We start from the raw sequence: 27,826 nt of genomic DNA, 5'->3' as shown, positions 1-27,826 counted from the left end.
CTTTGAAAAATGTCCTGAACTTTTTGATCAAAGACTTCCCCTTTTCAAACATGCTGAGGCGGAATTCGACTCTTCAATGTTCGTAGGAACCTTGATTCCATCCAAAAAAGCAATGGTGTCTAATCTTGAAGAAGAAACGCCTGACAAAGAAATTGAACATGTGAGAAAGAAATCAACTGAGCTGCTTGAGGGTACAAGGCAGGTACAAAAGGTTGCTACAGTTTATGGATATATATTTGATCTTTCGTTCAGATGTCAAAATCAAATCCTCGTCTGTGGTTCTTACAGAATCAAAAAGAGTTTTAAGATTCGTGCCTTGGATTTTGATGGAAAAGAAGTTATGTCGATCCGCGTTCAAAAACAACCAAACTACATCACACAATCTCACGATGAAACGATTTTTTACACGTCAGAAAGTCAACAAGGTGTACAAAGAGTTAAAAATGGAACTATTGAGACAATTACTTTAGACAGTTCTTGGAAACCAAGAGGCCTTTCCTGCAGTTCTGATGATATAATCGTAGCTGAGCATAATGAAATGACAAATCTAGGACGTTTGAGTATCTATACATCAGATGGTGAGAGGCGGAAAATCATTGGTGCCATTGGCTCACACCATGAACTCGTAAAGCCCACATATGTTTGTGTCAACAGTAATTCGGATATCTGCACCTCTGATGAAGGGAGACAAATGGTTTTTGTGTTCATTTCATCTGGTGATTTGAAATTTATGTATAAAGGCAAAAAGGGATTTAAGTCTTTCACGCCTCGAGGCCTCGCTACGGATTGTTTGGGTAACATCCTTATTGCTGACTATATAAATCATGCAATACATGTGATTGACTCCGAAGGAAATTTTTTGAGATATATTTTGAAAGACATTAATTTTCCTACTGCTCTGGCAATTGATGACAGAAGAAGACTCTTACTGGGACAATATCTAGACGCCAGCATTCAAGTAGTGGAGTATTTAAAACCTTCATAATAGTCAAGAATCGCGAAAATAATGTTGAAAATGAATGAAAAATAAAAGTAATTGACAGACAATTCATACCGTGCTATAATTTTTGAACGCTTAATAACATCAATTAAAATTATTTTTAGCACATAACATTGATTCTTTAAACTGAGAATCCAAATTTTGTTTTGAATGATGCATAGCAACATGAATAAAAGTCTTTCTGTTTGTCGTTCGTGTATTACAATTACCAAATCCTCTCAGCTATCTCAACAACGTAAAACAAAGTACATATAGAAACTTTGCCAGAGTGTGCTTAAACATTCTAGAATGCTAATCTCAATGCAAACACATGTTGCTTGAAACTGATATTCATAAAGGAAAGAAATACGCCACTGTTCTTTTTTTCTTGCCATCAGCATTAAGTAAAGCACTGATGTATCCCTTCTATTTTTAGATTTAAACTCAAGACACGTGGTTTAGGTGGACCTATTCAAGGGCTCTAGAGTTGAACCGTTTTTATAAATAAAAGTGGCAATAAAAAGGAAATTGATTTTGTCTGCTTCTTTTAAAAATGTTTTATATCATAAAATAAATTCCGTCTTTTCCGTTATGCTGTATCTGTTATTTGGATTATAATTAAAGTGTACATTAATTAACATGGAAAAGGGTCATGTTATGTAAAGAGAATTGTTAAGGTAGCCTATGTACGGAGACACATAAAATGATTTTCAAAGCAAATATGTTAATATTACTTGAAATTCAAAGCGCAGACATGTTTCCTTGTTATTAAATGTAGTAGCCAGTTAAACATGTTTTTATTATTTTCATAGATTTTATTTTCTTTCAAAGACATCTATTTACGTATCCCGGTCGGTCTTTCCTCTGTCAATCGTAACAAAGATTTTGCAAAAATTACAAAATATACTTTTTATTGTTTATTAATTATACAGATTAAACAATGGTAAAAAAAATTGGGGTTTTTATTCAATTAAAAACATAGGGTATTTAAGTTTCCTACAAATGTGTGAAATAATTATTTTTCTTACCAAACAGTGGAATTATAGCAACACTTTGAAGCATAATAGCTTTTGTCAACTACTAGTATATTATTTACTAAAATAAGTTATTTAACAATGTTTTCAATCTTTAATATGATAAAGAACATACCCAAATAATTACAAAAAGTGATTAATATATATATACCTTTACCCACTCACCAATAAGAGATACCGATGCTATATTCTTGATCTTTTTACACTTACACGGATTTAATTATTAAATGACTGTTTGGGGCTACTTTCGGATTAAAATGTTAATAAAAATTGTACCCTTAATTTAAAAGATCATTATTTAATAGAAAAATTGTAATAAAACTCAAGAATATGAATAAGTAACAAATTATTATGAAAAGGAATGCACATCATTTCATGATAAATATCACAAATGCACACACAATCTACAACACATTTTTTTTATTTCAAGATGTTTAAAGCATTTTATTGCATTTAATTTCTAAATAACGTAGATATTTGAAATAGTAATCAAATGCAATAGTTTTCGTCAAAGTTTTTCAAAGTGTCAAAGTTTTCGCCAAAGTTTTTCAAAGTGTACAAAGTTTTCGTCTTTTAATGTTTTTCAATGTCAACTTTCGATATATTTTTCAGAAAGTGTCAAAAATATTTTCGAACAAAGTTTTTTGTTTACCTTAATGTAATTTTCGAAATTTTTCAAAGTGTCATCAGTTTTCGCTCAAAGTTTTCAACAGTGTCAAAGTTTTCGCCAAAGTTTTTCAAAGTGTCAAAGTTTTTGTCAAAGTTTTTCAAAGTGTCAAAGTTTTTGTCAAAGTTTTTCAAAGTGTAAATAATAGACTAAAATATAGAATTTTCGAAAAGTTTTTGTCAAAGTTTTTCAAAGTGTCAAAGTTTTTGTAAAGTTTTTGTCAAAGTTTTTCAAAGTGTCAAAAGTTTTTGTTAAAGTTTTTCAATGTAAAAGTTTTCAGCCAAAATATTTCAAAGTGTATGTTTTCGCCAAAGTTTTTCAAAGTGTCAAAGTTTTCGCCAAAGTTCTTCAAAGTATCAGAATTTTCCATAAAGTTTTTCAAAGTATCAAACTTTTCCAATAAGTTTTTCAAAGCATCCCAAGTTTTTGATAAAGATTTTTAAATTTTCAAAGTTTTTGATAAATTCATGGATGTTCTATTTTTATGTCATGGAAATAATTAGTTACAGATTTGCAAAAAAAATTTTCCGATGTCAAACATGCAGCTCATATTGCATTAAAATGAACGTGTACATTAATTGACATGGCAAAGGATCATGTTATGTTTGGCTTAGATGGCATGTACAAAGACACGTAAAAGGGATCTCGAAGCAATTATCGTTACTGTTATGGATATTCATACGGAGGTTTCCGTAAGTTTATTAAACAGGTTATTATTATTTTCATTGATTTTACTTTCTTTTGATGACATCTAATTACGTATCCCGGTTGGTCTTTCCTCTGTCATTCGTAACAAAGATTTTGCAAAAGAACAACAAAATATAGTTGGATTTCAATTGTTGCTAGAATCCCGAGATTAGCACGGTAAAACAAAAAAAATATTGGGTTTAATATATACAATTCAAAACATAGGGTATTTCAGTTTCCTCCAAGTGTGTGAAATAATTATTTTTCTTACCAAACAGTGGAATTTTAGCAACACTTTTAAGCTAAATAATTTTTTTTCAATTACTTTTATATCATTTACTCAAATAAGTTATTTAATTCAGTGGTACTATTGTTCTGTTTATTTCATTTTATTAAGGAACATTTGCTATAAATAGAAACACGTGACGTCGCTGTAGTGTTGCATGCTTCTGCCTCAGACTTTTTTTTATCTATATGTAATAGTTGATAATAATTTACGTTTGGTAAATCATTAGACTTTATTTTCTTGAAAAACGTTTAGATTTCCAGAGGTTGAATTTGATTGCTTCCTTAACATACTCAAGATTTGATTGAAGAATGAAAATATGTATATGACATGATGAACAACTAAAATAGTGGATGGAATTATTTTGATTTCAAGATGTTGAATTTCAAAGCATTTTAGTGCATTTAATTTTTAGATAGCGTGGGTCTTTGAAATAGAATACACATGCAAAAGTTGCTGTCGCCAGACCTTGTGTAAAGTGCCTCGTTGGTAGAACGTAATGTTCAATATACTGAGAGCTTTTTTTCTTTTGTATGAGTGATTTCATCTCAGCCAAGATATATATTTAGAACATCAATTGAAACAAAAAAATATCATGAACTACAATGCTTTTGTTTATCTTTATGTAATTTGTGGAGATAACAAACATCATTCAAGCTCTAAAGTCCATGCAACAATAGAAAATAGGAGCAGAGCAAATACAGACATCCGGAGCATCAGTGGTCGAATCAGCTGCCATTGAAGATGGAGCATCGCCTGCTGATCGGTCACATCAACCGTGTGCTCTTTGTTATGAACTGGAAATGATGAAATCCGCCGTCAATTCAGTGTGTAAATAATGGACTAAAATTTAGTATGAAAAACATCAGGCAGCATGTGACTCAATACTAAATTGCATTTAATTTGTTGACAAGATCATTTTATCGATCATGGAAGATTTTTTAAAGGAATCATAAAAGTATGTAGCCAAAATATTAAAGTTATGCTTCTCGACCTTGTGATCAAGTCGGTACTTTTCTAGCAGTATGAAGATATGCAGCAAAAACTCAAGACTTTCTAACATATGTGACAAGGGTACAGTGATTAGAGTGCGTCTAAATAAGATGCCATTATAAAGTTCTATAATCTATTTTTAAAAGATACCATAGAGTCTGACACATCTGTTTCATACTTAGATATTTTACTTGAAAAAGATCTTAAAGGTATTCTAACGTCCAAGCAATATGATAAACCTGATGACATTAACTTTTCTATCGTTAAATTCCCTTACTTAAAAGCAATATGCAGCAATATACCTTCATCACTGCATACGGAGTGTATATATCTCAGATGATTCAATACGCAAGAGCTTGCTCTACGTATGAACAATTTCTAAAACGAGGTAAATTATTAACAAGCAAGTTGATGAAACGAAAATATCAGCAGTATCATTTAAAGTCATCATTTCGTAAGTTCTATGGTTGATACAATGACCTTGTCAGCAAATACAATTTGTCAAATGCTGACTTTCGTTTTTTATACTAATTGTTAGTCCATTATTTACACACTGAATAAACGACGGATTTTTCCGTTATTCCCTGATCATGACAAAAACACACGGCTGTAGTTACCGGTCAGCATGGGATGTTTACTCCTCCATGGCACCTGACCCCATCTCTGATGTTTCGGAGGTCCATGTTTGCTTTGCTCTTATTTTGTATTGTTTTATGGAGTTTGAGTTTGAATACTGTTCGTTATCTCCATATCCTTCATGCAACAATGAATTATCTACATGTACCTGTAAAATATGTTCTGAAAATAAATACGCTTTATCTGTAGTGTGTGTAGATTTTCATATTGTAACCATCTTAAACAATAGGTCGAGATTTTACTTCTTATAAAATCATCAACATTCTGACTGCTGAAGATAGGATTGTAGATACGAAATCCGATACTGTAAAATCACATATTTTCTAGGGGTCGAATATATATTGGTTCACGAGAATTTGATTTTGTGGTTGAGATTGAATACTGTTCTTTATGTCCATTTCCTATATTTTGAAGTTTAAGAATTGTGCAGTAGAAATATATTCTAAAAAGTGCATTTCGTGGTGAAAATTAAACCCCCTCAAAAATTAGTGAATTCACAATATGTTTTAAAAGTATTTGTTTAAGTAAATAATTGGAAGATTTAATTATGCAAACTTTAAGAAAACCCCTTTCCATTCGTATCCTTCTTGGTGAAAAAAGATTTCAATTAAAACTCTAGAAATCTTTAAAGCAAACCATTTAATTCTCGTCAATTGATTTTGATTGTCTTATCATCATATAAAAATATTTATCTTATTGTAAAATGGTATTGTATGGAAAAAATCAAGAAAATCCATATTTAACTAGATGAGATCTCGTTGCGAGCAACGAGTAGGTCTTCCGTTGATTTTCTCGATAAGATGAGATATGATTTTGACGGAGATATTCTTTAATAAAGAATGATATTGTAATATTCATTACTTTATTAGATAAAGGGGGGTAGATTTTATCTGTAAAAGTTCAAGTTATTGTACATGTATTTATTGGTATATTCCATGAATCATGCCATGTTTGTTTTGGTTATAGATTTAACATTGTGTTGGTCCCACATGGTTTTCTGTTATATGCTTATGTATTTTGATTATTATTTACCTGACAAGGCTATGTACTTAAATTGTTTAAGATTTTATTGTCAATGAAAATAAGGATATTTCAAGGCCAGTCTGTTACAAAAATGGTGTCAGAAGTGGGATGTCACAGTCCAAAGTGGCATCCAGGATTCGAACCTATTCCTCGAGGCTTTTGTGAGTGGTGGATAAAAAAAATGTACATAAACTTGTAAATATGTTTTAGATTGTTATTTTCCTGACGTTCGGATATGGCAGATGATTCTGATACTGAAGTGATTATTAATCAACGAGAAGAGGGATCTGAAATGATCTTACTGAACATGATGAATTAGGGCAGGGTGATATACATAATCGTCAAAAGGAAGATCAAGGACCATATATGATGAGATCTCGAGAAGACTGTGGAACTGATATCCATCCAATGTCATTGGGAGGCTACAGAGAGACTACTTCAAAGAAGGCTGGATTACCAGTAAAACCTGAACCATACAGTGGATCTGAGGACTGGGAGGAGTACATAAACCATTTTACACTATGTTCCGAGCTGGGGAAATGGTCTGAACAAGAGAGTGTACTAGCTTTGGCTGCAAGTTTGAGGGGACCAGCAAGGACATTTTACATCAGCCTTCCCAAAGAAGAAAAGTATGACTACTCATTGCTAATAAGAGAATTGAGTCAGAGGTTCGGCAGCTCCCGTCAACAAAGTAGATGGCTTTCAAGGCTAGAAGGAAGGAAGCGTAAACCAGATGAATCAATTGCATCCTTAGGAGATGACCTTAGACAGACGTCTCAAAGAGCTCACCCTAACTTAGATGCTAGAGCCCAAGAAGCATTAGCCTTAAATCAACTCTACAAATCTATTTCCTTGGAAATGAAGTGCCGCTGCATTGACAGGAATTGTTCTACTATAGCCCAAGCAGTTGACATTATAGAGAGGTATGAGTCAATACTAGGAGATGGAACGGAAAAGAAGAGAGCAGTGAGAATGGTAGGAGCAGACTCAAAACAGGAAGAAGACGACATTTCAAAAACCTTGAGCAAAATAATGTCTCGACTTGAACAGTTAGAACAGAGACCCAGCCAAAGATACAACCAAATGAAAAGAAATGGGCAAGAAAAGAATCTGTGTTATGGGTGTGACAGTTCCTCGCATTTCATAAAGCAATGTCCCAAAGCCAGAAATAGACCAGCAAAACAGGAAGGTGCATATAATCAGCCAAATCAGATGTCGGGAAACTTCTACCCGCCATCTCATTAGGCCAGGAGGTGACGGGAAATAGGGGGCCTACTGATATAGAAGATAGATATGGTGTTTGTGGAGAGACACTAGGGAAATGGGACAATGGTTTTTATATTTCCGGATTTCTTCATGGCCTTCAAATAGATTTCTTGATCGACAATGGTTCCACGTCAACCATCATCTCCTTGGAAACTTATGAACTTTTACCTGAAGCCTCAAGGCCTACCTTAGAAAGATCTGATTTGGTACTTAAGGGAGTCAATGGTATTCAACTAGAGACCTTAGGTTTGGCTACTTTTGAAATTTCCTTTAAAGATCAGCACGTACGACAGTCAGCAGTAATCTGCAAGATTGAACAGCCTGCAATACTTGGTCAAGATTTTCTGATTAGAAATGTAGATAGAATTGATTACAGAAGAATGGAAATGAAAGTTGGTGACAGTTCGTTCCCCTGCAAGGTCAAAGGTGAAGCGGAATCTGTGTGTGCAGTCAATGTCCGAGAAACCACAACTATACCTGCTCTGACTGGGAAACTTGTCCCAGTGACCATATCTAATGCAGACCATCTGAGTTCTATTGGGCTGATTGAAAGAAACAAAATTTTTCAGAACCAGCTTGTAGTTACCTCTGGACTAATAGATGTAAGGAAGGAGAACCCAGTGATACAAGTACTCAATATATCCAGTGATGTAGTACAGCTAAAGCCAAACTTCAAGCTAACCACGTGTGAATCTGTTTACTTGAACTCCTGTCAGGAATCTCTATGCCGTGTTGTGAAGAGTGAATCAAAAGAGGAAACTGACGAATTGCCATTTCACCTCCAGGAGCTCTACATTAAAAGTTCAGTAAACCTTTCCACAGATGAGAAATCAAAATTGTCAAAGCTGCTCCTTCAATTTCAAGACATATTTTCCAAATCTTCGGATGATTTTGGAAGAACTGGCAAGAAAACATTTAAAGCAAAGATCTCAGTACCAGAAGAGAACATATGATCTCCATGCAAAGAAGCGTATAAACTCAAGATGGGACAAACTGTTTGGATCCATGAGCCGACCAGAACCAAGGGAGTTTGTAGTAAACTGACTTCACCTTGGAAGGGTCCATTTGTCGTGACCAAATGTATAGATGATCTTACATACAAGGTTAAAAGAAGTCGGTCTCAAACACCCAAGGTGTACCATATTGATCGTCTGGTCTTATATCATGGCAGAAATGTACCAGGATGGATGGGGCAGTTTTGTAGACAGCACAGATGTGCTGCAGACACAACAAGCAGCTGTTTATAGAATGTGAGAAGTTTTGAAGAGGAGACTTAAGTAGAGGAGACTTAAGTAACAAGAAGAAATCTAAGCTTAAGTGATGATGATGATGTAGTTGGGAAGACTGGCCTGATCACCCAGGGTTTCTCAATGAGAATTCCTTAATTTTTATTTTTTTTCTGTTTCATCGTATTGACGATGCAGTTAGATAGGGAAGTTCCTGATATAGGAAGAGGATGTCCTACGATGAGTAAACGAGATGTCTCGTGTTGAAATTGTTGTGTTTGTTGCTACATACTATGGTGATGCCCCCCCCCCTCCCTTCTGCCATTTGAGTATACATGTACCTAGATCCATGTCCATAGTTATCCCCCTTCATGAACATTTATATTACACTCTGATTTAAGACGCTGACCTGACAGACACAGATTCCTGGTTGCCAAGTAAAGATCTATCCATGTGGCTTAATTTATCAATTTGAATTCCAGAATGGCTTCCCAGCTGAGAATATCCTGCTGGAAATGTAATGAGATTTTCCCCACGCTGAGGAGCAGGAAAAACCATCTATCCAGCAGAGAACATGGTTGCATGCGTGTGGTATGTCCCCCCTGCCCTAAGGAAAGGTTATTTAAACGATCAACGCCAGAACTAAAAGACCATGTGAAAACGAAGCACAGGGACCAGGCTGATGAATTGAAAGATGAATTTTTCTCGGAGAACAACGGGTTTTGGATGTCCATTTACCCTAGAGACTATCGCAGACTGGTTACTCCAAGTCCTGCCAGAACACCTCCAGCTATTAAAGCCAGAGAGTTAGTGAGGGCATGGTTCGATACTGCTCAAGTCCAGAGGCACCGGAGAGAAGAGTGGGAAGGGGAGTGGAATACAGAAATGAAGAAAAGGGGAAACAGCCAGGAAACATCGAAGTTTACTCCAGACTACGAAGAAGAGATGGAACCCCAAACAAAGAGATTAAAGTACACCCCGGAAGACCCTGCCCTAACAGATTCTCTTCAACTTTGCAGCATCAAATTCCAACAGAACCCATCCCTGACTATCCACTCCAATGACCATACCCTCTGGTACAATATAACCTTAAGATCACTAGACAAGGATCCCAGACTGCTGGCAAGCATCTTGCGGAGAGTGAGAGGGTGTTCCATGAACCCACCTACATTTACAGACGTTAAACACCCAGGGAAACAGCTAACCAAACATCTTGCAAGCACTATCGGATTGGAAGAGAGTGATATCATATCTGTAAAAAAAAGGAGTTCAAGCGACTTTTACTTTCACTGCCAGCAGTCAAGACTTAGAAAATAATGATAAAGAGAAGAATGTAAGGAAGGAGGGAAAGAAAAGTGGAATGGGTGAGAGCAAAAAGGACAAAAACAGCAAAGAAGAGAACCGTGAAGTGAAAAACAGGACAGAAGAGAAGAACCGGAAGGAAGACAATAGTAATGTAAAGAGCAGGACAGAGGAGAAGAGCAGGAAGGAGAAAGGAGACAGTTATATGGCGAAGAGTACAGGGGAGAAGAATGGAGAGAAAGAGGGTGGTGAAATACAGAGCAGGACAGAGGAGATGAGCAGGAAGGAGAAAGGAGACAGTTATATTGCGAAGAGTACAGGGGAGAAGAATGGAGAGAAAGAGGGTGGTGAAATACAGAGCAGGACAGAGGAGAGGAATGAACAGAAAGAGAGTTGTGATGTAGTAATGAGGAAAGAAGAAAACAGTGAGGAGAAACTGGATTTTGATCTTTTTACATGTAAGATGCATAGTCCTGCAATTGCACACACCTTTCCATATGAACAACAACAAGGAATTCTATTGGCATTTCCAATTTCAACCCCTTCCCACCCTACTGTTGATGGAAGACAGAGAGCCATGAAGCTATTGTCGACAGGGGTTATGCCTCTCCTCCCACCAGGCAAGCGAGAGTGGAGTGGAGTTCCTCCAGTCTCCATCATCGACACTCCAGTTCCCTTATCATGGCCACCACCTGAATGGGAAACATTCTCACCTGAACAAAGACTCCATGCCTTGGAGATGGCAGCAATTATCATTACTTCAAAAGATGTTTTGGACTTTACAGTAGATAAAAATTACCTTCTTTTGTGTTTCAATTTCCTGTGTCTGCCAGGTTCAGCCATGCCAATCCTAACCAAGAATCAAGCCAATGAGATCAATATGAGACTGTATAATTATAAGGCCATATGCGACATCGCCGTTTGTGGTGTGAAGAATAGACAACAAGAGAAACTACTGGAAATGTTAGAGCAATGTACCGTTTGCCGTGATATATCTTCGGACTGGATCATAGACAAACTTGATGAATGTGATGTGAAACTTAGGCTTCCAAAACCAGTAAATTAATTTGACTGTAAATTCAGGAGAATTGTGGATTTAAGGTGGGGGGAGTGTAATATTCATTACTTTATTAGATAAAGGGGGGTAGATTTTATCTGTAAAAGTTCAAGTTATTGTACATGTATTTATTGGTATATTCCATGAATCATGCCATGTTTGTTTTGGTTATAGATTTAACATTGTGTTGGTCCCACATGGTTTTCTGTTATATGCTTATGTATTTTGATTATTATTTACCTGACAAGGCTATGTACTTAAATTGTTTAAGATTTTATTGTCAATGAAAATAAGGATATTTCAAGGCCAGCCTGTTACAATATTAAGTTTTCCTCATTAAATTTAAAGTTTCTGATTAATATCACGATATCTTGAACATCTTTTGTCCAATCTAGGTTCTTAAAATATTCCCCTTTTCGAGATGTAAATTATCAAAGAAATAGAATTTTGGCCCCTTGCGACCCCTTATTACGTAACATATGATCACAATTTTATAATGTATTGTTGCAAATCGTTAATATGAACAACTTTGCTTCTGTAATGTATCACAAAATATTGGTCATTAAAGAGTTAAAGATGAAAGACTTCTGGCCCCTCTTAGCCCCTTATTTGAGGGGTCAGCCCCTCTTTCTTCATATCGAACGAAAGGTCTTGTGATTTCAAATACTATTTGTTCAACACCTATTTCTTTTCGTTGTTGAGATATGTTAGATATAAATATTTAGTGGCCACCCCTACAAGTCCTTAATGGGGCCATTTTACAAAAATTCAAAGTATGCATATTGTTTAAAACATTATTCTGACCATCTTTTGTTCAATATTGCTTATCAAAATATACCCACTTTTCGAGATATGAAGCGTCAAAGATTGAGCATTCCAGCCCCTTGTGACCCCTAATTACGTAACATATGATCAAAAATTTATAATATATTGTTGCAAATCGTAAATATGAACAACTTTGCTTTTGTAATGTATCACAAAACATTGACCATTAAAGAGCTAAAGATGAAAGACTTCTAGCCCATCTGAGTCCCTAATTTGATGAGTCAGCCCCTTTTTCTTGAAATCAAACAAAAGGACTTGTGATTTTAAAGACGTTTTGTTCTACAACTATTCAGAGATTTCTTTTCGTTTAGAAGATATGCTTAATATAAATATTTAGGGACCACCCTAGAAGTCCTTAATGGGGCCATTTTACAGAAATTCAAAGTATGCATATTATCAAGATCATTATTCTGACCATATTTTGTTCAATATTGCTTTTCAAAATTTTCCCCCTTTTCGAGATTCGAAGCGTCAAAGATTAAGCATTCTGGTCCCTTGTGACCCCTAATTACGAAACATATGATCAAAATTTTATAATATATTGTTACACATCGTTAATATGAACAATTTTGCTTCTGTAATGTATCACAAAATATTGACCATTAAAGAGTTAAAGATGAAAGACTTCTGGCCCCTCTAAGCCCCTAATTTGATGAGTCAGCCCCTTTTTCTTGATATCAAACAACAGGTATTGTAATTTCAAAGACTTTTTGTTCTACAACTATTCAGAGATTTCTTTTTTCCTTTAGAAGATATGATTTGTATAAATATTTAGGGGCCACCCCTAGAAGTCCTTAATGGGGCCATTTTACAGAAATTCAAAGTATGCATATTGTTAAGATAATTATTCTGACCATCTTTTGTTCAATGTTGTTTTTCAAATTTTCCCCCTTTTCGAGATATGAAGCGTCAAAGATTTAGCACTCTGGCCCACAATTACCTCTTGTGAATCTCCAAACACTGGTTCCATTGCAAAAAAACAGGTGTCAATCAACTCAGGATTTTCTCCTTTTCTAATTACCAATGCCTCAGAAGAAGGGGGTATGCTGATGGTCTCATCAACATGTAACCTTGAAACTTGATCCTGTTTGCGATCCCCGTAACATTCTACCCACTTGCATTGAATTTCCAAACCACGTCGTGTATTAATGGTTACATCATATTGATCGAGGAAGTCGCAACCAAGTAATAGGTCATCTGCTATTGGTGCCACATACATTTCCCATGCATAGTTTTCATCTCCTATTTCCATTTTGACTTCCGTTATTCCACTTGTCCTCATTTTCCTACCCGCCTCTGCTACCACTAAGCTTCTTGGAGCTTGTCGCAACTGCGGACATTTCTCAACAGGAATTTCCTGAAACCTTCTCTCACTAATCACTGTCACCTCTGCTCAAGTATCTACCACAGCATTCATCCTAATGCCCTCAATGGTAACGGGAGCTCGGATAGTTACGGCATGTACCCTATCAATGACAACCTCACTTTCCTCTGGTGCAGTATTAAGTACACAAGGTTCCTTCACCTGTTCAAAACTTCCCTCCGTCGTGGTTTGTGGATTTGCTTTAATCACCGTGGATTCCTTCATCTTTTGATTGATAATGGTGTTTTTCTCCATTTTACTCATTTCCACTTTTCCTAGTAGGGCTGATGTTTGGTCGACAACCTCAGCCCCTTCTAGTTTAAAGATTTTTTTTTATTTTCTTCTGTACATGTAGGGTGAGGAAATGGCCTCCCTTGGTTAGATCCACCCTTCGTCTGTGTCTGCTAATTGTTCACCTTCTTGGTGGTTGACTTGAATTCTTTTCTATCCTTTGACAAGAGACATTTTTTCCTGGTGTGCCCTTCCTCACCACAGCCATAACATACATAGGATTATTTGGACAAACTGTGTGTTGTTTTTTGGTCAACATAGTTCTTCATGTCTTTTTGTATATCACGCATAGTGCTGGTGATGGACTCTGTTAATTCTCGTCCAAATTGGCACAGTCTGTCCTCTGTGATGAACGGTTTATTGCCAACTCTTTTGACTTCTGGAGTGATATATTCTTCCTCCATAGCTATTTGTCTGAGATATTGTTTAGCTCTAATACCATTGTTGCACGAGAAATGCCAAGAGAGCAGATTTACAGCCTCCTGCAAGGTTTGTGGTCGTTTAGTTAAGACATCATATGCAAAAGATTGATCGTTGATTCCATTTAGCATGTGCTCGATGCTTAAACTCTTATAAATTTCAGTATTTTAAATTCAATGGTATGCTTTGCTCATATTAGCTTCAATCCTAGTCGAGTATTCTTGGAAGGATTCACCAGCCGTCTTCTTGATTTACTGAAGTTCTCTTTTATGCGTTTCCGGTAGTGTATGGTCACCAAATCTCCTGTTCATCGATTCTATTAGATAGAACCATTCTAATCTTTCTACAGAAAGATTTCTGGCCCCTCTGAGCCCCTAATTTGATAAGTCCGCCCCATTTTCTTCATATCATATAAAAGTTCTTTTCATTCTGCACAACTTTTGTTCAATACGTCTTAACAAATTATAAAGAGACAAGAAGATATGAAACAAAAGGTGTAAAATTCTGTGAGATGTTTCTGAGATATTTTTCGGGCCCTACCGAGCTTCGGCGCCTTTTGCGCTAGAAAGATTTGGACACCAGCCCGCAACTCTACAATTCTTCCTCTATTTTGACTGAAAATCGTAAGTCAATATCTTAAGTGGTTTCGGAGGAGTTTCCCGGACAAGCCTACACTCTAAAAATCAGAAAATCCATAATATCTCAAGATAGAAAGTGACGTCAACGCCAAAAAAAAGTTCCAATAAGTTCAGAGCAATACCTATCAGATCTGAAAGTTTGAAGAAAATCGGATGAGCCACTACTGAGAACTCGCGTGCACAAAATAGGTACGAAAAGGGAAAAAGAAACCGAAGAATAACAAGAAGGTCTTCCTTTGGAGACGGAAGACCTTAATTTATTAAAAATTGAAATAAAACAATTTCAACTCGAAGAATATGAATTCAAAGAACTTTATTTGGTAATAACCAATATTTGCCCCCCAAATCAAACTTTGATGGAGATATATTTAATTAAGTTCTTAAACAGGGGAGTATATGCTTATTTCAAAGCACTGAATATTTTCATAAGTAATGACGTCATATGTACGTAATGACTTCACAAACATGACGTAGTTTTCAGTTTTTTATGAATTTTACAGAAAATGTACATATTTCGTCGATATTTTGAGTAAAATTCACCGAGCGCATGTGTGTTCAGGATCAATATTTTGATATAATGTGTAGAATGATAATATCAATGAAATATGTCAATATTGTTTCTGAACAAACTTGCGCTCCATAAATTCTAAAGCTAAAATTGTTGAAATTTTGTTCATTTTGTCCTCTTTCTGAAAAAGGATATAAAATCGGACTAGTTTGTGACGTCATGAAAACAAAAATTGTTAACACACTGCTTAGCAACTTTAATATTTTCTGTTAAGTTATATTTCTCATTCAATTGATTGAATTCAGCACATTTCAGGAAGTTTTTAAAATTTGACTTTTGCCAGGACAAATACATGCAATATACCGCATATAGTTCTTTAAGGTTGAGATTATATAACATTTCTCTCAATTTTTTCTGCATGAAAAGTTATATACACATATGCATAAATATTGTTATGTATATTATGCGTATAGTATATATTTTTCACACTGTACTTTAATGTAGCCCGATCCTCAGGTTCCGAAAATCATGCTTCAGTGATTGAGTATTACAGACTTATAATTCACCCTAAAAAATTCTTCAATCATATTAAAGCATCTACTATGCATTTTCTGATAGGCAATTAATCAACAAATATATATTTCAGTTAAAAAATTATAGGTATCCAGGCATTTCATTGATTGTTTGATTGATGTAGTTTAACGTCCCAATGGAGAATTTTTCACTCATATGGAGACGTCACCGTATGCCGGTGAAGGGCTTCAATTTTAGATATATACTCGACACTCATAATTCATTGGGTCATTCTTTATCGTACCAACGTTTACTGCGATACGGGACCTACGCTTTTAAGGTTATGTCCGAAAGTCCCTTGACTTTCACTTCTAATGCGAAGCGTTTAGCGAAGGAACAGTCATTACCTATGTTTAAGTCTTAGGTTTGACGTTGCGCTGCGAATGAGAATCGAACCCGGGCCTCCTGATCTCGAAGGGAACGCACTACCTCTAGCTAGGCTACCGTGACCGGTCCCAGGCGTTTGAAGAAAATATTAAGATTTTTATGCTCATACATATGCTGAATTATTTCTTTTATTTACTTTCAAAATTTCAAATCTCCAATAAGCTTTAATATCTAGGCTAGATTAAATGAAATATTCCATGCAGTACAAATGTTAATTAAAAAATTATATTCAAAGACTCAAAGAATTTTCTTGACACATCAGGATGCATAAAATGACAATTGTTTCATTAAAAGATTTCAACTTAAAATCATTTTCAAACTCTTTGAATTCAATGATAAATTAAAGAGTTATTCTTTCCTGGTGGATAAGCCGATAATCTTCAAAAATTTTACAAATTGAAAAAAATGTTTGTTTAAACTTGAACAATATAACTTCTTTTTCAAAATTATTATTAAAGCATTGAATTCATATTTTTGGCTGTCTTCGGTCATATAACACATAACACACCTGGCCGTGCCGACAATTTGAATACCGCGCATTAGCGCGGTATGATAAATTTGTCGGCACGACCAGGTGTGTTATAGGACCGAAGACAGCCTCAAATATGAATTCAATGTTTATATTTACATTCTCTAATTTTCCTTCTTCATAATTGCTTATTTCTTTAACATTTAAGGTGAATTTAGCGCCCTTCAAAACTAACGTGGTTAATAGACGTAAGAGCCGTTTGTGAGGTCAGATGACGTTAAGTGACGTTGCAAAGTTTAATTACGCAAACAAACTTTGCGATTAAAAAAGGTGACAAATCAATTCTTAACGCACATTACGTTAATTTGTACATTCATTTCTCAGGGTTGTAGTTTTTCATTTAATTGAAATAAAACATTTTACATTTTGGTATTTCTAGAGTATTAAAAATGCATGTAGTTCCTACTGTGTACCTACTGCGCGGTGACAAGGTCTCGCGTGTGTTATAGAAATTTGAACGTCATGAATTTTTAATGGATTTGATAAGGAAAATTATACTGAATGTAAATATTTAATAATATTGGAGAACAGAAGCACGAGTTGGCTGTTCAAATGCACGAGCAAAAACTGCATCCTATTTATTTATATTATTCTTTTCATTTAAATTACCCAAAATCAATGATAACTGTAAACATGAGCGTCTATTCTCTAAGTGTCAAATATCACATTATTCTAATACCCTATATCAAATGTTTGAATTTATTTAATGAGGGTATGCTGGAGGTTGAAAGCACAGGTACCTGTGGACAAGATATCACCCCGACCGCCTTTATTCAATCCCAGGGCTTATTGGGAATTTTTCACAAATTATATTGATTGCACTTATTCATCGTGTGTACAATGCGAAAAAATTGTAAAATACTCGATCCACAAAAATTATCCCAGTATGCCTTATTAGAAAGAAAAGTATGCCACTCCAGTCTGTTTGCTTGTACCCCCAATGTTCTTTCTATGCTGAAAAACATGCATTTTTAAAAATTTATTTCAGCCTTAAATGTCGATTCACACTGTTTCTACACATTTTTCTGTTTTAGTCAATTCTATCGGACTGGCTATGCATAAAATTCCATTGTTTCTCCTTAAATAGCATTCTATACGTTGAAATTCCCTCAGTTAAACGCAACGGAAGTGCATAGAGAATGTTTCACTTAATACAATAACGTCCGAGATATATAGCTTTGGTCTGACGTCATAATCTCTCTCATTGCTTTTACTTAAGGAGATTGCAACGGTTTGACTGGAATAACCCGTGTTAAAGAAAAGTCCAATAAGCCCTGGAGTTGAATATCGGGAGGGGGTGGGGGCTTTCCACAAGTACCTGTGGCTAATAGGTACTGAGTTATTAATAAATAACTTAATTTGTTGTGGAAATAGATATCTTATACAGCTCTCATCACTCTTCGAATTGTCGTTCGAGTATATCACTCTGTGAAAGTATATGTAAAAGCAATATTCAATAAAAGGCTGTCGCCCGCGTGGCGCAGTGGTTAGAGCGTCTGCTCTAGAGTGGTGAAGTAAGGAGTCAACCCTTTCGTCGCGGGTTCCAATCCCACTGCAGGACGTGGAGACCACTCCTTCGGATGAGACCGTATCGCAGTAGGTGCTGGCATGAAAAAGATCCCTCACTGCTCAAAGGCCATGAGTGCCGAGCATAGTACAAAATTTGTAGCTCTCCATCGGCATGTGGTGTTGTTTCCATATGAGTGAAAAATTCTCAGGAGGGACGTTAAACAACATACATCAATCATTAAAAGGCCGAGATATTTAACGCTAATTTTTTCAGACATCAATTTATTTATTTTTCAATTTCAGACAATTTATAATTATTAGATTAGATTATAAATTATGATTTTTGCGATCCCAATGCAGCTTTTCAAAGCTAACAAAATTCTAGGTGAAATGTAATTTCGATTCGCAAATGTCTGTCTAGGAAGAATATGAAATTATCCTGATTTTTTACATTAATCAGTAGAATATATTTCAAGAAAAGCGTATAGTATATCAATATTAATTTGTTTCAAGAAACTTTTGAAAGATTTGCGACCAGATTTGTTTTTTTAAAAGAATTAAAGTGAAAATTCACAATTACACCAAAACTAACATTTAGTACATAGAACAACTGCATTGATTACTATAAAATTTTAACTACTTTTTTGGAAAAAAAACAACTTCTCTCTATATACTTAATTAAAAAAATATCTTATGATAGCCATTCTACAGCTTTAACTATGGTAAAAAAAAAATTGCATAAGAAGTCGTGTTATTACATTTATTGATAGCTATTAAATGGCAGATAGCTATTTAGATGCAGACGTAGGTATATTGGATACAAAGACGCGTCCTTTAAATTTCTATATAACTTATCGATCGGCTGGGAACAAAACCTCATTGCAACATACCATTGATTACACTAAAATTTACCTACAGTAGATAAGTGATTGCATGACGTTCATTATTTAGATCAACAATTAGACACTCTATGCAAGTTAGGACGTTAAACCATGCATGAAAATACCCAGGTATTTAGATCCTCTAGTGTGAAACAATTTACAAAATATTGCTGCGTAGTTTAACGTACAGAAATATGGAGTCGACACAAGAATGCCAAATAGCCGTTGTTTGTGAATACTGTGAGGAAAATAATGTGGATTTCTCTTGTAGTTGCGGCAAAAAAATCTGTGAGAAATGCCTGGGGAAACATAAAAAGAATTATCCCGACCATTTTGACTCCCCATACCAAGGGATAAAAGCATTGCCAAGTATAGTATGTGATAAACATATTAGACATATCTGCGATTTATTCTGTAATACTTGCTGTGTACCGATCTGTATTGTTTGCTCCCAAACTGAACATAAAGAACATTTTTCCTTATATATGGAAGATCGTTTGAAGGCTCAGAGAACGTTGATTGAAAAGGAACTTCTGAAACTCGAAATAGAATTTAAAAGTACTTACATGAAACTTGCAAGTGACAATGAACAAAAAATATCCACAATTCCTGAAAAATATGCAGCCATTAGAAAAGATGTGGAAATTGCTGGATTAACCCTGAAGAATAAAGTGGAGGAGACGGTCAAGAAACTAACAATGCAAATCGAAGCTATGGAAATGGAACATCTGGACTATTTAAGAGATAACAAAACGAATCTAGAGAAAGTCATTGAAGATATCGAAGAATGTAAATCTCAGCTTTCCTTGCAAATTGCCGACCCTAAAAAGCTAGCTATGTACGAAGCTACGTCATATTCATTTGAAAACTTTTCGGAACTTTTTGAAAAAACGCTACCTGTTTTCCAACGATCTGAGTCGGAATTCAACTGTTTAGAGTTCTTAGGAACTTTGATTCCATCCAACAAGGTCATAGTATCGAATCTTCAAAAACAAGCGCCTTACAGAGAATTGGAAAAACTGCTTGAGGATACTAGACACGTACAGACTATTGCTACAGTTTATGGATATATATTTGATCTTTCGTATACACGTCAAGATCAAATCCTTGTTTGTGGTTCTTACAGAATCCAAAAGAGTTTCACAATTCGTGCCTTGGATTTCGATGGGAAAGAAGTAATGTCACTCCCCATTCAAAAACAACCAAACTACATCACACAAGCTTACGATGAAACGATTTTTTACACCTCAGAAAGCCAACAGGGTGTACAAAGAGTTAAAAATGGAACTATTGAGACAATAACCTCAGATAATTCTTGGAAGGCAAGGGGCCTTTCCTGCTGTTCTGATGATATAATCGTAGCTGAGCATAACGAAATGACAAAACTTGGTCGATTGAGTGTCTATTCATCAGATGGTGAGAGGAGGAAAATCATTTGTATCAGTGGCTCACATCATAAACTCAAAAATCCCACATATGTTTGTGTCAATAGTAATTCAGATATCTGCACCTCGGATGAAGTAAAACAAACGGTTTTTGTTTTCATTTCATCGGGTGATTTGAAATTTATGTATAAAGGGAAAAAGGGATATAAGTCTTTCACGCCTCGAGGCCTAGCTACAGATTGCTTGGGTAACATCCTTATTGCTGACTATATTAATCATGCAATACATGTCATTGATTCTGAAGGAAATTTTTTGAGATATGTTTTGAAAGACATTAACTTCCCTACTGCTTTGGCAATTGATGACAGAAGAAGACTCTTAGTGGGACAATATCTAGACGCCAGCATTCAAGTAGTGGAGTATTTAAAACCTTCATAATACTCAAGAATAGCGAAAATAACGTTGAAAATGAATGAAAAATAAAAGTAATTGACAGACAATTTATACCGTGCTATAAGTTTTGAACGCTTAATTACATCAATTTAATTCATTTTTAGTACATAAAAAGATTAATAAAACTGAGAATTCTATTTTTTTCATTGATGCATTGCAACATAAATAAACGTCTTTCTGTTTGTCGTTTGTGTATTCCAATTACCCAATCATCGCAGCTATCTCAACAACGTAAACAAAGTACATATAGAATCTTTGCTAGCACTACTGGACGAAAAAAGTGCTGAGAATCCCAAATTTTACTGATAATATTTGATAATTACTGATACGGTGCTGTTCTTGCTGATAATTACTGATATTTACTGTTATTATTACTGTTGTTGCTGATAATTTTAGTTGTTGCAGATAAATACTGATAATTACTGTCGTCTTTTACTGTGGAGTCTGATAAATACTGATAAATACTGTTGAGGTACTGTCGCTGCTGAGAATTGCTGATAATTACTGTTGAGGTACTGTCGATGCTGAGATTTACTGATAATTACTGTGGTCATTGTTTTTAACCTTGGAAAGGATTAAAATAGTCTGAGAAATGATTATTTGTTTTTTTTTAAAGTATTTTAACAAATTCATTACAGTCAATTACAAAATAAATTATTCTAAATAAAAAAGTCATATTTTATTAATTTGTATTCAGTTTTCATCTATTAATTTCATTATAATTATTTTTAGACCGTAATGTTAACATAAGCTTTCATAAATATTTGTGTTTTTTCTTTAAATTTCTCCTTACACGTAGATAACATTATCTGAGGAAAATTATTCTGTTGTATTTGAAGTGGTTTTTCTTCCCAAGTACTTTTTTTAAAAAGTTTAATTTTTGTTCATATAAAGGTTAAAAAAAATCTCATCTCATATTTTTTCTCACATGTATGTGTATTGTCATCAAAAACTTTTTGTGGGTATCTTTAATACTTCAATACAGTCAATGGTTGTAAATATCAATTTATTTTACCGTGTGGAGAACTGAAAATGCATGAGCACATTAAGTTGAAAACACCCCCCCCCCCCCCTTTCCAATTACTTTTAAATTAAGCTCTCATTTTAACAAGACGCTATTAAATATTTTTATGAAATCTAGTCTTGAAGCGTAAACTTTGTTATTTTATAAATAGAAGAATGTGACAGGGTTATATAATTAAATTGAAGCATCTTTAATTTTTTTTTATTTATATTATGTAGACAGCACGCTCTAGTTCTCCGATGTCCTCCCTGCGAATTTTATATCGTGTCGCTTTATAGCTTTCTCTCTCTCTCTCTCTCTCTCTCTCTCTCTCTCTCTCTTTTAAATTATTTGTTAAGGCTTAAGTATTGTACACTACATGACATAAATCTTATGCAGTGTGATTTTCAGTCAATGAAATATACGTCTTTTTTTAGGCTAATTCTTTTTTCATTGTATACAGTTTTAAGTCTATGGGCATATGGCTTCTAATATTATGCACCACTCCTTAAACATGTTATATGCGGTCAGTCAGTTAAAAAACTAAATAAAATAAATTATAACTTGAATTAACATTTTCCATTAGTGCAAACTTTGTGCTTGTTGTTATTGAACATACCTGTCAACCACGTGTAAAAGTTCTACTTTCGTTTTAGAATCGGGTCAATAATTAGTACATTCTGCCACAGGGATATCGTTACGGCTTGCGTTTTTGTAAAATTAGAATTTTGTGCAGTGATTATAATCTTTTTAATTCCATTTTTGTCCGAGACCTTTGTATAAACGAACAGTACAGACTTGGTGCTTATTTATATGATTTTACTTGATTGTAGCACAAAAAAAAAGGGGGTGAAATACTGTTTACAATTAAGTGATAGCCGATAGGGCAAGGTCTGTTCTTTAGTTGTGTGTTTTAAAAGTCATGCAAGTTATGATATTATACTTATCGAATTTTTTATATGCATGGATAAAATTATTTTAGAGAATCAATTGCAATGAACAATACAAATTTCAGAACGGAAATAATTATAACATTTATTCATGAGTGCGATCGATACACAACGTCATGTTTCTGACATTCAAAATCCATACATGTAAGGTTTTTTTTTTTCTCGGATTAAGCGAAGTGGAGTTTTCCTGCATCTGAATTGGGAACAATTCAGGCTAATATTATTTCAAAAAAGTGCTTCACTAAAGAATCTTTCTCTTTATATCTATATGATTGTATATTTTGCACACCTTTTTTTTTTTATTAAAAAGTGAAGTCAATTTCTCGTCTACGTACCCAAACAGAAAAAACAGCCTATCGGATCATGCTAACAACTCATGTGTAAATCATGGTTTTGATATGATTTCGGTATAGGAAAATTTCACATGCAAATGAGCTAATGGATCATGGTTCTGAGATGATCTGTTAAACTAAACAACTAGCAAGAAAACCATGATCCTGGTATGATCTGTTGTAGAGCTAACAACTCGTATTAAAACCATGATCCTGGAATGATCTGTTGTAGCTAACAACTCGTATTAAAATGATCAAAAAGAAACGTAGAGAAAGTGGTATTTATTTATCGATCAACATATCATTATCTTTAGATCATGAAAATATGAAATATTCAAGTACTTTCCCCATTGCATTAGTGAAAAGAATTAGATTAATCACCAAAAGAATACTATTGTTGAAATATATTATTTACGTACACAAATTTTGTCTTCACCAAAGGCGGGTCTTTTGAATTTGTTAATTTGAATGCAACTCAGATGTTAATCATGAAGATGGAAATGTCTGTAGCTGCAAAACAATTTCATTTTTATAAATAAACATTTTATATAACGATTAACATGTACATGTACAACAAATATTTGAATCAACAAGGTCAATTTGATACTTAAATTAAGTTTTCAGCTCAAATCCATGTAAAGCTTTGCTATGTCTCTTCTACACATTTACAAAGAAAAAATGAATCATGCACTTGCTGGTAGAAATTAAAAAAAGGTCAACAATAAAATTAATGAATTATACTCACCGAGTATAGAGTTAATAGTCCAGCACTTATTTTTATTGCTTATATGATGCAAAGGCTTTTCTTTTAAATCGGCAACAAGAAAACGCGCACATCTTGTTTATCAGAATTCAAATTCTGACCTAGATCAGCTGCAAACCACTGTACTACAGCGTGCTGCCCAGCAGGAGAATTGCATAACAAGGTTACTATGACTCTGAAACTGACCAGTGATCCAATCCTAATCTAATGCCTCAAAGTTAGATTGGGAGTGGATCACAAATATTACATGAAGAGAAAGAGTTTTAATAAAATTCTGGCTGCGTTATTTAAACAAAATACATGTGTGCTAATTTAAATATGAATTAGTGTATTAAATTTGTTTGTCATTTCATTCAATTTCAAAAAAATATAGTCTTTGTTACTATATACCTGTACATGCCGTGTGCATTTTAATTATTAAAACTTAATTTTCCTGTTTTCTTTTAAATAAGACTTTTATTGATGTATGCATGTTGTTTGATTCTCCAAGCTAAAAGTGAATTTAAAGCTTGCATTTTCACCTATCATAGATGACAAAGTTAACAAACCATATCAGGATCATACAACCAATTCTGACAAAGTTAACAAATCATATAAAACTCATGATTCTCAACAGAGAAGTTAACAGATCATGTGTAACTCGTATGGAGTTTAAAGACTAAGTTAAGAAACCATATCAAAATCACAAACTTTTAGCACTTAAAGTTAACGAATCATTTCAAACTCATGTTCCTTTGTTTTCTAAGTTAATGGCACATGTCAGAATCGCAAGAAAATCATAGCAGACTCATTCCCCAGAAACAAACCACATCAGGATCATACTTCCTTATTTGTCATCTATGATTTCAGTATGATCCATTTAATGGATCATGTCTAAATCATAGTTCAAAATCATGAATTTGTGAGTTTGATATGGTTTGTATGTGATTTTGGCATGATTTGTTAAGAAAAGTTTTTGTTTGGGTATTTACCGGTCCCAAACAATCGTTAGCAGAGATTCAGAATTGAAAATACATGTGACCACCTCCCCCGGGATATTCTTTTATCTGATAAACAAAATATACTCCCCGGCCTAAATTCCCTTACTTTGCATTTATAGCAACCTACATTTTTTTTTTGGTTTAGTTTCTTATTCACGCATGCCTTTTAGACCTACTGTTATGTATAAAACCACCTACATTTTTTTATGTTTTTGTGGTCTATGTATACTAAAGTAAAATGGTAAAAAGATTCAAATAAATGATTGATTGATTGAAGAAATATGCGTAAAACTAAAAAATGAAATTAAATACTGAAGAAGATAGATCTTTGACAATTGAAATAAAAATGAAAATAAGTCTGTACAACGTACATTATGTACATATATGTATCTTTTTTTCATTATAGTACCAAAGTGTTCTATTCTAAATATTTTTTCTATCAATTTTATTCGTCATCAAATTCAATATTATGGATTTTTTTTTTCGTGCGACCATAAACTTTAAGATTGTTCCAAAGTAGCGAGTACATGTACAGTGTAGGTAGTTTGTTTATTGAAAACACCTGTAGCCGCAGACGAAGAACAATAGGTAATTAGTGCCCATTGTTACGCTGACCACTACAATTTGCATGGAATATACAAGTTGTACCCCGTTCTACCCCGGGGCTGAAGACATGTACACAATACAGCCAAATCACAGGTCGATCACCGATTTCTGATGAATTGAAATCAATTTAAAGGTGTTTTCCTTTCAACTTTTTATATGCAAAATTAAAATCGATCAATTTGATCATATACTAATAGTAACATATTAAATTAAGTCTCATTTCAGTTCTTATTTCCCATTTAATAAAATCAAATAAATAAATTAATGAGATTTCAAAACTGATTAAATTAAAAATGATTTTGTATTTAAATTTTAAGACAAACTAAACACATGTACCCTTGTACTAGGGATTCTTTACCTCTAATTTTTAATCAGCTCGCCCCATTTGCCGGCTGCACATGCATACAGTGTGTACTTGTACATATGTACATGTGGAGGAGTTTAATTCTTGGACGATCTACAAACGTCTACATAACATTAAAATAAATGAATAAATAAATATATTATTAATTAAAATCAGTGCCCACAGATTGAACATATTCAAACCTGTTTTCACCTCTTAGTTACTTTTTAAAAGGGATAAAATTTCTAATTTTCAAGCAAATTTTCAAATATTTCGACGAAAAGAGACCAGAAAACTGAACATTTAACAAGATAAATATAATTGTTTTCGACAAAAAAAGGCCTTCAAAAACAAAATGTTGTCCAAACTCGACCAGTTGACCTAGTGAAAACGGAACAAATCCAACTTTTCTAACCTGCAGGAAACTTTTTCCCGATTTTTTCCCATCCATTAAGAACTTTTTTCTTATTATTTCTTATTATTGAAGAAAACGATCACCGATCTCTCTACACAATTTTCTTGGAGTCGGGAAAGGCGGCGATGGATCTTTTTTAAGATAACATAATTTTCTTTTTATTTACAGATTATTTTTCAATAAGATCTCATGCAAAAGTAAAATTCCATTTTTTTCTGCAGTTATTATTTTTTTTTATTAATACTAGTTCTTTATATTCATTCTATTAATAATTCATTTGATTATTGTCAACATTTTTACAAAGTTAACGTAATGTAGAAATTGAGATCAGCATACATACATACAGTCATGTAATTTTGCCACAAGCAGAACATTAAAAAAAATATGAAAATTTTGCCATGACAATTCAAGTAAAAGAAAGTGATAATTGAAGGTATTTATAGCCCTCTGTTTTATTTTAAACCAATTACCAGGTTAAAAACAATGACCACAGTAATTATCAGTAAATCTCAGCATCGACAGTACCTCAACAGTAATTATCAGCAATTCTCAGCAACGACAGTACCTCAACAGTATTTATCAGTATTTATCAGACTCAACAGTAAAAGGCAACAGTAATTATCAGTATTTATCAGAAACAACAAAAAATATCAGCAACAACAGTAATAACTAGTGCTAATTGTAACGGGAACCGTTACAGATGTTCCCCAAACGCTCCCCAACTCCCTTCTCGTGCCATATTCCCTGTAAGTTTCATTATAGAAGGCAAAATCTATGCATTTAAGACAACGTTTTTTTCCAAAAGTATACCAAGTATTTCAAATTTAAGCAATGCATACGTGCACGTGATTGCATGAGCGTAATGACAATATCATCTGTCTACACTATTGTACTCATTTGCACGTGCACGCACGTGCATGATGACCATACCTTCTTGTAGGAGCCCACTATGTCTGTCTATGTTCTTAATCCCATCCTGTTTGGTTGAAAAACAAGGGAGTTGTAGCCATTTAAAGTTTAAGCCAATCAGATTGCAGCACACGTGCATGCGCGTATTTTCATGACAATTATTATATATCATATTGTAGGACATCTTAAAGTATGCTTATGTTTTAAATTTCAAAGCATTTTGTAAAAAAACAGAAAAGATATTGTGATTTTTGTTTCAGCCAATCAGAGCAAAGCGCACGTGCACGCACATGCATGCATGTGAATGGTGACCATACCATCCTGTAGGAGTCCTTTATGTCTATCTAAGTTGTAAATCCCATGCTGTTTGGTTGAAAACCAAGGGGGTTATACTCATTTAAAGTTTCAGCCAATCAGATTGCAGCGCACGTGCATGCGCGTGATTTCATGAAAAATTTTATATATCATATTGTAGTACATCCTAATGCATGTCTATGTTAGAAATTTCAAAGCATTTCATCATAAAACAAAAAAGATATTGAGATTTCTGTTTCAGCCAATCAGAGCAAAGCGCACGTGCATGCGCGTGAGTTCATGCAAATTTGAC

At 34.2% G+C, this 27,826-nt stretch overlaps 2 protein-coding genes across 2 annotated transcripts; both read left to right on the top strand.

Annotated features, from left to right (window-relative positions):
• Positions 1-112: 112 nt before the first annotated feature.
• Positions 113-985, top strand: LOC134234494 (tripartite motif-containing protein 2-like). Its single transcript, XM_062716572.1, has one exon. It carries the CDS (start codon positions 113-115, stop codon positions 983-985), a length of 873 nt encoding a protein of 290 aa, XP_062572556.1.
• Positions 986-19,069: 18,084 nt separating this feature from the next.
• Positions 19,070-20,932, top strand: LOC134234495 (E3 ubiquitin-protein ligase TRIM71-like). Its single transcript, XM_062716573.1, has one exon. The coding sequence runs from the start codon at positions 19,275-19,277 to the stop codon at positions 20,901-20,903; it is 1,629 nt and encodes a 542-aa protein (XP_062572557.1). The 5' UTR covers positions 19,070-19,274; the 3' UTR covers positions 20,904-20,932.
• Positions 20,933-27,826: the final 6,894 nt, after the last annotated feature.

The sequence above is a fragment of the Saccostrea cucullata genome, unplaced genomic scaffold (assembly GCF_032062105.1).
Source record: "Saccostrea cucullata isolate Sc308-1 unplaced genomic scaffold, CSIRO_AGI_Scuc_v1 ctg4335, whole genome shotgun sequence".
In the NCBI taxonomy this organism is placed as follows: domain Eukaryota; kingdom Metazoa; phylum Mollusca; class Bivalvia; order Ostreida; family Ostreidae; genus Saccostrea; species Saccostrea cuccullata.
Note: the sequence above shows the minus strand (reverse complement) of the source record. Positions and strands in the feature narration are given on the sequence as shown.